General features: G+C 43.4%; 1 protein-coding gene across 32 annotated transcripts in view; it reads left to right on the top strand.

Annotated features, from left to right (window-relative positions):
- NRXN3 (neurexin 3) overlaps positions 1 to 14,076 on the top strand; it is a 1,559,048-nt gene that overhangs the window by 741,601 nt on the left and 803,371 nt on the right. For 17 of the 32 annotated variants that reach the window (XR_009399188.1, XR_009399187.1, XM_059373628.1 and 14 more), the window contains 3 exons: positions 3,391 to 3,772; positions 4,799 to 4,989; positions 6,035 to 6,208. Coding sequence is in view for 28 of the 32 variants with exons in the window: in XM_059373628.1 (XP_059229611.1) it covers positions 3,391 to 3,772; positions 4,799 to 4,989; positions 6,035 to 6,208 (747 nt within the window). In the remaining 4 variants the exon portion in view is untranslated. Of the gene's footprint in view, positions 1 to 3,390; positions 3,773 to 4,798; positions 4,990 to 6,034; positions 6,209 to 10,305; positions 10,333 to 14,076 lie in introns of all 32 variants that reach the window. The other 15 variants (XR_009399186.1, XR_009399185.1, XM_059373605.1 and 12 more) reach the window with 1 other exon arrangement.

Raw genomic sequence — 14,076 nt, 5'->3', positions numbered from 1 at the left:
ACCTGGAGAAGCGGTCCCTTTTCTAATTTGGCCCCCCACTGCCCCTGCAACTTCTAGTTGAGGCTCTGGGACTCATCCTAAAACCTTAAATCAGTCCGTGTCCGTGGGCTGTGCTCTGAAATTCCATGGTTAGTTTCCTTCCTCTGACCCTTCTTCAGTCTCCTCTCTGTGTCAACACTGTACATGATTATGTTGCTTTATTTATTTATTTATTTATTAAAGATTTTATTTATTTATCTTTTTTTGACACAGAGGTCACAAGTAGACAGAGAGGCAGGCAGAGAGAGAGGGGAACCAGGCTCCCCCCCGGGCAGAGAGCCCAATGTGGGGCTCGATCCCAGGACCCTGAGATCCGAAGACAGAGGCTTTAACCCACTGAGCCACCCAGGCGCCCCAGTTTTGTTGCTTTATGAAATCCATTTTCTAGTGAGCAGAATTTCCTAACCTCTCAACTGTAGAGTCCAATTTATCTATAATTTTTCTAAAAACTCCCAGTTGACTTTAAAATTGTCTTTTCCGGTTTCTTTTGGAATCCCAAGTTTTTTTTTTTTTTTTTTTAAGATTTTATTTATTATTTATTTGACAGATTTCACAAGTAGGCAGAGAGGCAGGCAGAGAGAGAGGGAGAAGCAGGCTCCCTGCTGAGCAGAGTCCAATGTGGGGCTCGATCCCAGGACCCTGGGATCATGATCGAAAGCAGAGGCTTTAACCTGCTGAGCCACCCAGGCACCCCTGGAATACCAGTTTTCACCGAGGATCACCCCTTTATCACTTCTTAGTTCTCATTGCTGGTTGCCTCTTCCTCCTACCCCTCCCCCTCCTTCTTTTTTAAAATAAGAATTAGCATGGCTCCCAGCATCGTCATGGTTTTGTTCCTGGGTCCCCAAGGAGATTGGCTCTCATTTTCCGTCCCCATCATTCTCCAGCCCTGGTCTCAGCCCTGTGTGAGCAGCTGTAGGCTAATCGACTGTGAATATTTGTTTAAGTCTCTTCCCTGTTCTAGGGCACGTGAGTTTAGGTTATACTGGTTTTCATTTTCATGACTAGTCCGATTTTCAATACTAAGTAATTTTATACAGCGGTTCTCCTATTCCGTTGTTAGCAGATTTATGTTACATTTTTTAATTTTTGTTCTATTACAATTTTATCTTTAATTTAACCAACACCATTATGTTGTTTTTGCTTACGTTAAGCGAATGATTTGTCACTAGTTGTCAAAACACCACATAGAAGCTCATAAAACGTAAATCTGATTTTTGTGCTTATAAACAGTTCCCTGCATCAGGTCTCAGAGAAATCACATTAATACTGAACATCTGAAGGTGAGATCTGGTTGGTTTTCGCAGGGACTGAAGTTTCAGGGACCTGAGAAAATACAATCCCTTCCTCTCTCTCTCTTTTTTTCCTGCTACCTTAATTCTACACCGATACCAATAGAGGAAAAACAAAACAGAACAAATACAAGGCTGGCAAAAGTCAAGTATTGTCTTTGCTAGTGGAAACACTGGTATGGAAAACTGTGGTTAACATCTACTGAATTTCAGAGTGGAAATTGCCCACCTGAACCCTTGCTCACTCAGGGCTCAGGTCCTAATACAGGACTTGCTCCACTGAAGCAAGACTTGCTCCTCGAACACCCATGCTGTGGGTTGCGGTGGGGGTACCCTGGGGGTTTCTTGAAGACAGCTCGCTCCCCTAGAGAGAAACAGGAAGTGCCAGGGGCTGAGCTGTGGAAATTCAGTTTCTCGGTAGAATTTCTTTAATCTTCCAGATTATGTCACTCCTTTACCTCTGGAAAGCTGTCACAGAGGGAGTAGAGATGCTAGGAGAGCCTTGCTAGTGGAGTTTCGTCAGTGTGGATGGAAACAACAGGACAGGGCAGGAGGAGGGATTCTCCCTGTCCTTCCTTTAGCACTGGGGTATCCTCAGGACATGGTTGGTTAAATTGCAATGATTTGTCCATATAAATATTAGGGGAGCCACCTTCTACTCTGACCATACTAATGCTGGTTTCCTTGACTTTGTTATTGAAATTTCCATTCTCTCTTGTATTTATTTCAAGCCCCCTTCATGACCCCCTGCCCTGGTCATTCACTTCTTCTAGGTAAGCCAGGTCCTGAAAGGTCTACTGGTTCATTTGCAGCCGCTGGAGATCCTTTAGTTGCAAATGTCAAACACCCATCTTAAGTGCTTGAAGCACAGAAGGGAATGTATTGCCATCTAGTTTTTAAAAGCCTGGCTTTGGCTGCTGAATCTGGACCTTCAAATGGTACCATTCTGGAGAAATGGTTTCCCTCCGTTTTGTGGTTGGCTTCTGGGTTGGCCTTCTCCTCGGGCAATCTCTGTGGTTATCACATGGTTTCCAGCAGCTCTGAGCTCTCTTCTTACCCCTTCAACAAACCTTGTTTACAAAGAATGCCTCTCTCAAAGGTGTTCTAGCAAAAGCCCTGGAGCTGAACATTACTAGACTTAATTGAGTGACTACTAAATACTCTAGCTTATGTTCCTGCTGATTCCTTGGTTCTAAGGGTGGTCCCTAGAACAGTTCCATAAGCATCACCTTGGAATATAATAGAAATGCATGTTCTCAGGTCACGCCCCAGACTTTTAGATAATAAATTCTGAGAGCAGGGCACAGGAAACGGTGTATTAAGCAGCCATCCATGTGATTCAGGGGTGTGCTAAAGTTTGCAGACAACCTTGTTAGTCCATAGACCATACTCTGTGGCTAAGGGGATAAATTAATGTTGGATGGTCCAGGCTGGGTAGGCTGATGACTTCAAGAGCTGGGCTAGGATCAGCTTTGGCCAACCCAGATGGTTTTAAGGTAAAGTAGGGAGGGTAGCTTCCCAAGAGAAAATTAAGGGTGTTACCAGAAAAACCAACATTGCTGGTCAGAAATAAATGAACCCATGTTCTACCATAGAGTCTTTCCACAAGTACTAGATGGTGAATTACTACTAGTAATGGTGATTCACTAGATGGTGAATCATGAAGTATTTGGTAGTAAATGCTCCATGCTTGTTTGTTGTGTCTTTACAAGGTTTGGGGCAATTAAGACTTTTTTTCCCTATAGTATGCATTCGTACCCAGTTGTTCCCTGAATGTAGAAAAAGAATCGTTCTATCTTTCAACCTGAGTTATCCATGATCTCAGATTCTTTTTTATTTGCTGGGACGTTCTGAGCAGCTGCATGGAGAGCCCGGACCACAGTGCACAGAACTTGGCCCGGCCAGGAGTCTACTCTGTCTGAGGTTTCCTCAGCTCTGTAGTATGTAGAGCATTTTGTTTCCTGGAACTAAATGTTTTGTGTGGAAACCTAAAAGACACTGTAAGTCTGCTGTGACAAAACATGATAACATGTGTGTATCTCCTCTGTGACGTTCATAGGTACGATGGTGGGGGACCATACCCGCTTGGAATTCCACAATATCGAGACCGGAATCATGACGGAGAAACGTTACATCTCCGTCGTCCCGTCCAGTTTCATTGGCCACTTACAGAGCCTCATGTTCAATGGCCTGCTCTACATTGACCTGTGCAAAAACGGCGACATCGATTACTGCGAACTGAAGGCTCGTTTTGGGCTGAGGAACATTATCGCTGACCCCGTCACCTTCAAGACCAAGAGCAGCTACCTGAGCCTGGCCACGCTCCAGGCCTATACCTCCATGCACCTGTTCTTCCAGTTCAAGACCACCTCAGCCGACGGCTTCATTCTTTTCAACAGCGGCGATGGCAATGACTTCATTGCAGTTGAGCTGGTCAAGGGGTAAGTGGAAGAGATCACACTGTTTATACTGGGCATATACTCAGCTCAAGCTTGAAAGTTTGACCTAACATGTGGACATGAAAAAAAAAGTGTCCATTCTGCTCCTCACCCTCTCTTTCCAAGACCTGGTCTCCTCCTAGTTGGTGAAACACACCTATGTAATGGTTACGGCTAGAAGGAGGAGAAATTCATTAGTTTATTTAAAGATCTTCCACTTAGCTCAATCCTATCAGACTTTTTACTATGAAATATAGTCCTTTAAACCTAAAGGAAAGAAGATCAGTTTTGCAAAAATGACTTTTTTTTTTCCCCAAAAAGAGGATATAGTGCCCCCTGGGCAGTGCTTTCTGCAACCACCAGATCTATAGGAAGGAATAAAATACAGATATCTTCAGCACTGCTGTTAGCCCATATATGTGCAATTTTTCTAAAAGATTTTATTTATTTATTTAACAGACAGAGATCACAAGCAGGCAGAGAGGCAGGCAGAGACAGAGATAGGGGGAAGCAGGCAGAGAGCCTGATGTGGGGCTCGATTCCAGTGGCACCCTGGGATCATGAGCCGAGCCGAAGGCAGAGGCTTTAACCCACTGAGCCACCCAGGTGCCCCTATATGCGCAGTTTGAAACGCTGTTCTAAATGTTGTTCTTTCTGCAAGATATTTTACTACCATGTGTTGGAAAATAATAAAAACAAAAACTAGAACAAGCCCCCCAAAACCAGATCCACAATCGACAAATGTTAAATGCTGCCCCCTAGTGGTTGGGGATGTACCACCTGTACTACTCTGAGGCTCTGGATTTTTAGATCGTGGGAAAGAAGAGAACCTTGTGAGTGTGGAATTAAAGTGAAGTCTGACAGACCAGGCTATGACTCTTCTTGAAATCCTAGATCAAGCCATAATTATTCCTGCATGATGCCAGCTTGGTGTGGGGGACGCGAAGCCCTCAGGCTCCGTTATCTGCACGTTGCTGTTCACCCACTTGAGGGGATCTCCACTCACGGGGTGGTGGTTGTTACTCACAGGTACATACACTACGTGTTTGACCTTGGGAATGGTCCCAACGTGATCAAAGGCAACAGCGACCGCCCCCTGAATGACAACCAGTGGCACAATGTTGTCATCACCCGGGACAACAGTAACACCCACAGCTTGAAAGTGGACACCAGGGTGGTCACTCAGGTTATCAACGGGGCCAAAAATCTGGATTTGAAAGGTAAACCTTGTAAAGTAGTTTATCCTTTGTAGAGCATTTCTTTCTGGTTTTTGTTTTGTTTTGTTTTGTTTTTTAAGATTTATTCATTTATTTGAGAGAGAGCGAGAACTTGCATGTGTAGGGGGGAGGCGCAGAGGGAGAGAATCCTAAGCAGATTCCCTGCAGAGTGCGGAGCCCAACACCACGTTCCAATTCATGGATCCTGAGATCGTGACTCTGAGATCATGAACCTCAGATCACAGACTGAGCTGAAACCAAGGGTCAGACGTTTATCCGACTGAGCCACCCGGGCCCCGTTAGAGCATGTCTTATAACCGAAGGGCTGTTCGCAGAGACAAAACTGCAGGTTAAGGGCGCCAGGCATATTTGAGACCTCATGCACATCCTATTTTAACCACATTGAATGATACCAAAGTGCAATTTTTACTTAAGTCACTCCCCGAGGGATGGTTCATTTTCTCTGTAAATCTTGGGCACGCAGGGGCTGAGTGTGAGGTGACGGACGTCAGCATGCAGCGACGTCCTAATACAGAGGAGGTGGTACAGTTTTGAAATCTCAGCTGAATCACTCACTGCCTGGGTGACTTTGGTAAAATTTCTTAGCCTTGTTCAGCTTCTCTATACGTTTTTGCAAAATGAGGACAATAATTGTTACTACCTTTACGGGCTGTTAGCAGTTTTGATGGGATAATGTCTGTAAAGTCCTCCACATAGTATTGGTAACAAGCCCATAAAAAGCACTCGGTAAATGGTTGTTTTGTCGGAAATCTTGTTAATCTTTACTTCATCATAAAATGGGAGCAGTATCTACCTCATGGACTGAATATGGCAATGAAAATTTGTGAGATGGCACGTAGAAAATGAATGCCATAAGCAATGTGAGTTTCTTCTTTCTACACGGTAGGGGCTCCGGTAATTACTTGTTTATGCCATTCTCCTCCCTCTCCCCCAGCTCTGTCACCATTGCCTATGAAATCGTCTACTAGCTGAGTCTGGTTTCCCTACCCTTTATTCATCGGCTCTCACTACTCGCTTTCTTGTCCAGGTGACCTCTACATGGCAGGTCTGGCCCAAGGCATGTACAGCAACCTTCCCAAGCTGGTGGCTTCCCGGGATGGCTTCCAGGGCTGTCTGGCATCTGTGGATTTGAACGGGCGTCTGCCAGACCTCATCAACGATGCCCTCCATCGGAGTGGACAGATCGAGCGTGGCTGCGAAGGTACAGCCTTTTTACTTGTTAAGCCACAGCCTGGATGCAAGCACCAAGCCTCTTTGCCTCCTCTGCCAGTGCCTCCTTTCTGTTTCCCAGTCCTCTCTCCTTCCCATTTGCCATCTGACATTGCATCATCATTGGTGTCCTCCTGTCCCTGGTTCAGTATGTCAAGACATGGGCCACAGACTCTGGGAATGTATGTTGGCAGATGTCTTCCCGGTATCACATACTTGCCAGTAGAGGACCTTCCCTGGCATTGACATCAGACTCTTCCTGACTTGTACCTTTGCTTCCAGCATGGCTGAAAGGGCAATTGGGGTTTTCATTTATATTTTTATACATCGGGAGGTATACCAGAGCCTTTTATGTGGGTGTCACCATGAATGAAATAATATAAGAACTACTGCATCATTTAATGCAAACACAGCAGGTCATAGGAAAATGATGTCAGAATGCCATGATGAGGGAAGGGAGTTGACATTTATTGAGTACTTACTAGATATCAGGCGTTCTTAGGCATTTCATCAGTGTGATGTCATGAAACAGCATGGGTGTTGGTGTTAGAAAGACTTGGATTTAGATCCAGGTAGTAACTTTTGTTCACTGTGTGACATTTGGAAAGTCACTTAACCCCTCTGAGCTCTATCCTCCTCAACTGCAAAGTGGGGCAATAAAACTTGCCTTGGGAGGTAAGCTGTGTAAATCAGAGCTGTATGTAAAATGCCTGGTAGGAACATGGTGGGTACTCAATAAACAGTAAGATTATCCTTTACAAATGTGATCTTATGGGAGACATCTAATAACATCGCATGCCCATAGGTGTCACACAACATCAGTCTGTTGCGTAGATGATCTTCTGTGTCTTAAGTTACAATCTGAGTTTTACAGGTCTTCTTGAGCCCAGGTTTTACAACAAAACCATCTAGTTTAACCAGCAGAGGGCAGCAGTGAGCAGTTTTCAGGTTTTCCCCTGGGGCCTGGATAGTTGGTCAAGCAGGTGACCCTTCCCTAGCTTGTAAGTCAAAGGTGTCTGACCAGTCAGCAGAATCTATGCTTTCCTTTGTCTGGTTGAGCCTCATAGTCCTTTGTGCAATTTACCCATTTTGTTTTTTTCTATCCCATTGATTTACTGCACCGGACACTTTCACTCATCTCCTAAGTATTTAACTTCACGTTTTGCCCCTGTTCTTGACCAGCTTTGACCTGGGTTCGCTTGCACATTTTTATAAAGGCTTCCTGGCAGCTTCACAAGCTGGTGTGCAGGGTGGAAGTCATTTCCCTTTGCCTAAGAGTCAGCTTCCCTCATGGACTAGAAGTAAGACTGGTTGTTCCCGTAAGCCACTCCAGTTTGCCTTTAACCGGGAGTCTGTCTTCAGTCCAGTGGGCCAGATATGGTCTGTGTACCTGGGAGGACTGGAGGCTGCAAATCAGCGTGCACTTAAAGGAGCCACTTTGCTTTCTCTTCCTGGAAATGCACTCTGTTGTTCAAATCAAGAATTTTTGTCTCCTTGGCTTGCTCTTACCTCTTTCAGGCATTAAGGGCAGTGCTGAAATAAATGTAACATGGGGGGTTTAAATCAAATATCTCTGTTTCAAAGATTGTGGAATGACAGAAATTCCAGTTATCCTGCAGTAATTAATCAGATTGAGTTAAAACACAAAAGCATGCGTTAAAAAGCATAAAGTACTCTTCAGATGGGAAATATTCTTATCACGTCATCCATTTTCCATATTTCCAAATTAATAGGAATCATCCATTTAACTCTATAGCCATGTTGCTTGATAGAAATCTAATGTGAGTCACGTATGTAATTTTAAATCTCCTAGTATACTAGCTACATGTAACAAAGACAGAAAGGAACATGTAATTAATTTTGTATTAAGGAACATGTAGTTCATTTTGATTTTACATTTCAGTAAACCAGATATATCCAAAATATTATCATTTCAGCATGCAATGATATAAAACTATCAACAAAACATTTCACATTCTTTTTTTTTCACGCTAAGCCTTCAGAACCAAGTGTGTGTTTTATACTCGTAGCACACCTCAATTCAGACTGTATGCCTTTCCTGGGCTCAGGAGCTGCATGGGTCTGTGGCCTGCTGCATCAGAAGCAGAGTTCTACAGAGAATTAAAAGTTGGGCTGTAAGGAGCTAGAACTGTTGGAGGTAGAACTTCAGAAGAGTGGATTATGGAGTCTACTTAAGAGAACTTGAAGAGAAGCAGTGAGAGCATTAGCACAAGGAAATTACCCACCAAATTGGGGAAAATGGTCCCATACCTACCTCCATCTCTGTGTGCGGCTTGGCGTGACTCATCACATGCATTATAGAGGGGTCCGACCTTGCTCTGAGTATGGGCGATTGTTCAGCCCCGGATATTGGGACTTGATGCTTCTTCCATCCAAATCTATGGCGAGTCCCATGAGCCTAATAACCGTGCACTCTATTGCCATGGAGATAATTGCAATGATTACCCATGGAGCATTATGACCGCCCCACTGGGTGGAATGAAGTGGAGGACGAGTGAGGAGGGGAGGAGGTCCTTGTTTATTGTACACAGATGACTTGGATAATTAGCCTAAGTGGCCAGGAAAAATGGCCAAAAAGTGGGTTAAGGCATAAATTACTGTCATTGGAAGTTTACACCATGTGAATAAGCCCTTATAAGAGATCCCGGGAGCCTTTTAGGGCTCTGTGGAAATGAAGCTGAAGTAGGGAAATGAGGAGCGCAGAACTCGAGAGACTGCAAACAGGTGTCCTTCTCATTCTGAATCTCTGTCATAGGATGGGACCCTCAAGAAGGCCTTTGAGTATTTGTACAGGATGGAAATCCCAGGAAATGGAAGGCATTTCCTGATTTATCATTTCTATATATAGAATAATGAACAGGTAGAGAATGAGGATCCCTTACCAAAAACTAAGAGCTGCATCCCTTTGAGATGGTAAATGAGTTCTATTCTCACTATCTGGGGTACACAGGCCAGGATGTATCATATGTTCTTATCAGAGTTATTGATGATGATATTTCAAGACCTCTAAGTAGTAAATGTACTACTCTCCCTCTCCTATCGAAGTGCAAAGAGTCCAAGATTATTTTAAAAATGTATTAATCTATGACTTTGTCTCCCAGTGGTTGATACTAAGAAAGAAAGAAAAAAAGAAAAAACTTCCAACCATGTTTTAATTTTTATGCAGAGTATAATAACTTCAGAAATTAAGCACAATTTCTGGATACCCTTAGCCAACATCTAGCTGTGACTGGCAGCCTCTCAGTTTGGGCTAGGAATTTTGAAATGATGTCTGGTTCTATTCTCAGCTGGTAAATATCTCTTTCTGTCTTGAGGCCAGCTTTGCTACAGAGACCAAGGCATGGGTTGGCTGGAAACACGATTCCGCAATTGCAGATGGTACACATCTGAGAGAGACACACGTGCTTCATTTCAAGACTGGCATGAATAAATAAAAAGGACCCTGGTTTGGTGCCTTTTTGCTCACAGCCATTTGGATTTGGCTCTATTGCTACCAATCAAACAAATTGAGCTTTCTGGAGTTCCCAAATCATGTTGACGCACAGACACAGTTCGAGTGCCACGTTCCCTGGTGACATTTTCAGGAGGTTCCCAGGAAGGCTCCTAGGCGACTGACTCTTCTTCCATCTTTAACTCCTAGATGTGCAGAATTATTTTTTTGCGGGCTTGGTCTGGCTGTGCACACGTGTCTTTCAGTCTGGCAACGCACTCTTCCTTATTTCTTGATGCTTATCCTGACTCATGGAGAATCATTTTCCTGGACCATGTGCCTTGGGGTTGGCTGTGTGGATGCGGGAAGGCTCTTGTTACCCCTGCTTGTGCTTTGTGAAGTCCAGTGTTTTCCTGCCCCTGCTCTGCTGACGTGGCTCTGATGAGGCCTGCTCTGCCCGGGTCTCCGCATCCCCCATCTGTGCTGTCTCTGGAGAGTCCGCAGAGCATTTGAAGTGTTTGAGTGATGTTGGTTATGCAGATTGTTATTTTCATTTCTGTAATGTTACCCTGGTTGATTCCACCTCTTACTAACCTCTGGTTATTGTTTTCGCCTTTTCTGTTCTTCTGCTAACAAAGTTGCGTTGACCAAAGCTGACCTACAAGGTAGAGAAGGTTCTTGCTCCCATTACCACTTTGGACGGAAAGATGCCCTGTGTCACCCTTAGCATCTTTTTCTTAAGGGCCTCCAAGCTGTCACACCTCTTGGACAGCATCAGTTTTGGGGAGGGGGCTGAACCCTGTGTTCTTTAGAAACAGTGGCAGGAAACCCAGATCAGTGAATGCAAAATAGCAAACCCCGAGACCTTTTACGGATGGGACCATGATTCCATTTTAGGATGTCCGCATCCCATACTGTGACTCCTCCCAAGCCTACCAACCCACTTTTGGAAGCGATTCAGGCCTCTGCACATAGTTGCCATGGATGGACTGGCTCTTTTTAATTTATTCACCACAGAGGAAGACTATACTTGGAAAGAGAAAAAGAAAGAAAGAAAAAAAAAAACCAGTTGAGTTCTTAATTTATTATTTTCTGGGCCAGGGAGGTCACTTCTCAGGACTTTTGAGTGCTTGGTCTTTATGAATGAGAAGGGCATTTCTCTTAACTCATTTTAAAGAAACATTTTTAGGCCTTTGGGAGATATTAATGTCATTAAAATGTTCTAGAGATTTATGTTTCCTATTGGGGATTTTGGCTGAGCACTTTAATTTCCTGTTGTGTGATCTAAAGGAAAAAGTACTCTTGGGGAAGAAGAGGGTCTGTCGGTTTTATCCTGAATTCGCTTTCAAATACCTGCCTGGTAGATGTCCGTGAGTCTCTACCACAGACCCTGATCCTTCTACTAGCCAAAGAGGCACCATCCAGAGTCTGTAATGGGCCACTGGTCGCATTGTGTCAGGCTACCTGACTCAGAATAGCAGGCCAAGAAGGCATGTTGGGCATCCTTTGGCTGATAGTTGGGTAGAGGATTGAGCTTTGGAGTGCAAACTCTCGGCGTTTGCAACCAGCAAACATTGTTGAAAGCAGTTAAGAGCAGGGTAGCCTTAAAAGCACTACGTTTTCCCTAAATGATCATTGACTTTGCTGTGACTTGCTGTACGTCACGTGGGTAACCAATGCAGGTATCCATGTCTTGGGCAGACCTCAACTACATAACATCTCTCTCTAGTCACTCTCCTACAACTTTTTCCTCCATCCTTTCTTAGCAGATTCACATATACGCTGATATATAGTAAAATTAATTCAAAGAATAGGGCAGTGGATTAGTATTTTGACGTCTGAGGTAGCTGTACAATAGATTTCAATTTTTTTTTTTCTTTTCAATTTCAAAGAGTGTCAGGGGCCTTTTGGTCATACTGAAGGCTGTTGTTTTTCAGAAACTTTGCTTCATTGTCAAAATAGGGCTACTACATGTCACTCTGTAACTGGGGGGGGGTAGGATTTGATCTGTAAGAAGAGAGAATCCAAGGATATCAGAACTTATTGTGATCAGTTTTTATTATATCAAACTAGAGAATGACATCTCCTCTCAGACTTTATTCCTCATGGTAAGACCTAGGTGGATTTTGAATCCCCAGGACCTAGCATAGGTCTTTCTACATAAGGATTCCCCAAGCAGCAAAATGATTTTAAAGTTACCATCCAAAGGAAAAATGGTTTGTAGGTATCATACAGAGTGCTGGTTGATTTCTATGTGTCTTGTAAAATTATTGGCTGAAGTCTAGTACATATTTAGGAATGTAACAGTTTGGACTATCTTAACTTTGCCATTTATAGAATCAGCCAAGTCATCAGAATGGTTTTTATGTTGTTACTGCCTTGACCGAAATTCTCTTCCATTCTTGTAATGACTAGAGGGTCTCTTTGTTTGTGACAAGAGCTGTTACTCTTAGTCATTATTTGGGGTTATCTTACTTGCTCCTCATATTGTGTGAAAGACCTTTAGGATGCAAATTCTTTCACTTTTTATTCTCCTGATATTGGGGTTTGGACCATTACTCATATTGGCTTTTTCAGCTGCAACCTGTGGGCACAGATAGTATGAATTACCATAAGAGTGAAGGGCAGTAAAAACATATGACAAAGAAGTGAGACAGTTTGAAATGTAAAGGTAAATGGTATTCAGAAAGAACTATAATAGTGGGCTCTAGGAAGTGGTCTGATGAATCTGGAAAGTCAACAGCTTGAGTCCTCTTATCATTGTATTTGGGGTATGATTTGTTATTTATTTATTTATTTATTTATTTGTGTACTTACTTACTTAACTACTTAATTACTTACTACTTATTTTTTTTTTTCAGTTTTAATGGAAACTCAGCTATTCCTATGTGTCAGGCACCCAGCTAGGCACTGGGATAACAGGTGTGTTACTGTCCGACCACACATGAGTTGGCAGGGGATCGCCCAGTGTGGACAGTGCAGAGTGAACACTGCTTTTCTCGAACAGAGAAGGAGCACGCAGCGTGAGCAGGGAGGAGGGCTGCTGGGCTGTGCCGGGTGGTCATGGTGGAAGCTCAGGGGATATTTCTCAGGCAGAGCTTGAACTGAGTTGGAAGGATGACATATTTGAGGTACATGAGACATGGAAGCACATTGGAGAGCTTGGGCAGTCTGAGACCAACACAAAGCTCGGGCTGTGTTGAAATAGTGCGCGTATGGGGATGTGATCAAAGACGAAGCTGGGAGCTGTAGGATGGAGGTCGATGATGACAGCGTGTTCATGTGGGGAGTCGGGCATTTCCCTGAGGGCACTTTGAGGAGGACAGAGACTCGGCTAGCTCTTCATTTTATGAAGATCACTCTGACACCAGGTGGAGAATAGATAGGACAGACAGGAACTGGAAATGGAGAACAGAGTTTGGAGGGAAGTAGCATATTCCAAGGTTGAGGGAAGAGGCTTGAATCTCCCTTCCAGATGAGACCTCTGAGGAATGGCCTTTTTCTCCTGATTATTTCCCTTCCATCCCAACTGAATTACTCTGCTTCATATAGCAGGTATATTTACACATGATGACGAAAGCTGTCAAGGAAGAACTTCATGGATGGCCCTAGGTCAGCCCAGACTTTGCCTCCTTCCGGGTGAGGAGTGGGAGTAGGTGCTCCATGGAGGCACACAGGGTGGGAAGAGTTACCCTGCTGAGAAGTACAGACCCTTGAATCACAGGGTCCCTTGAAGAGGGTGACAATATCAAGGGACATTTTGGAAGCTATTTTAGAAATCCTTTTTATTGTAAGAGGGGTTTTCCTGGAGAGATCCCCTAAAAAGCTGTCTAATAAGGAAAGAGCTGTATGATTATCAGAGAGACATTAAGTTAGACCTGTTGAGAATGAAGCAGATGAGTTTTAAGCTCTAAAAAAACCCTAAGAATAGCTTTTTATTGGGTTAGATGATTAATAAGAATATGTTCTCCCCACTTTCCACTGTAATTGTCCTAAATAGGTTCCCTCTCTGGAGTTGAACGGCTCTTCTTTAGAAATGTAATTTGTTCTTCCCAGAAGGTCGGCAGGTGTAGTGGGGCAGGGGAAAACCAAGGATTGATTAGATCTGGTTCTGAATGCTTTGTATCTTGAGGAAGTCAGTGAACATACCGGGTTTGGATGCCTTAAAAACGCGAAGACCCTTTCAAGTACTTTTAGATAAGAGTTGCCATCAAATACTTCTAAGGGGAATTTTCATTCTGCAACTTTTTTTTTACTGTGAAGAATATGGTTTCGCACTTAATTTTCTCTAAAGCTAGTACGTTCTCCATTGTATTTTATGTAAAAAAAAAAAAAAATATATATATATATATATATATATATATATATATATATATATATATATATATGGCATTTGGCCCAATAGAAAT

The sequence above is a fragment of the Mustela nigripes genome, chromosome 13, assembly GCF_022355385.1.
Source record: "Mustela nigripes isolate SB6536 chromosome 13, MUSNIG.SB6536, whole genome shotgun sequence".
Classification (NCBI taxonomy): domain Eukaryota; kingdom Metazoa; phylum Chordata; class Mammalia; order Carnivora; family Mustelidae; genus Mustela; species Mustela nigripes.
This window is presented reverse-complemented; position numbering and strand designations above follow the sequence as displayed.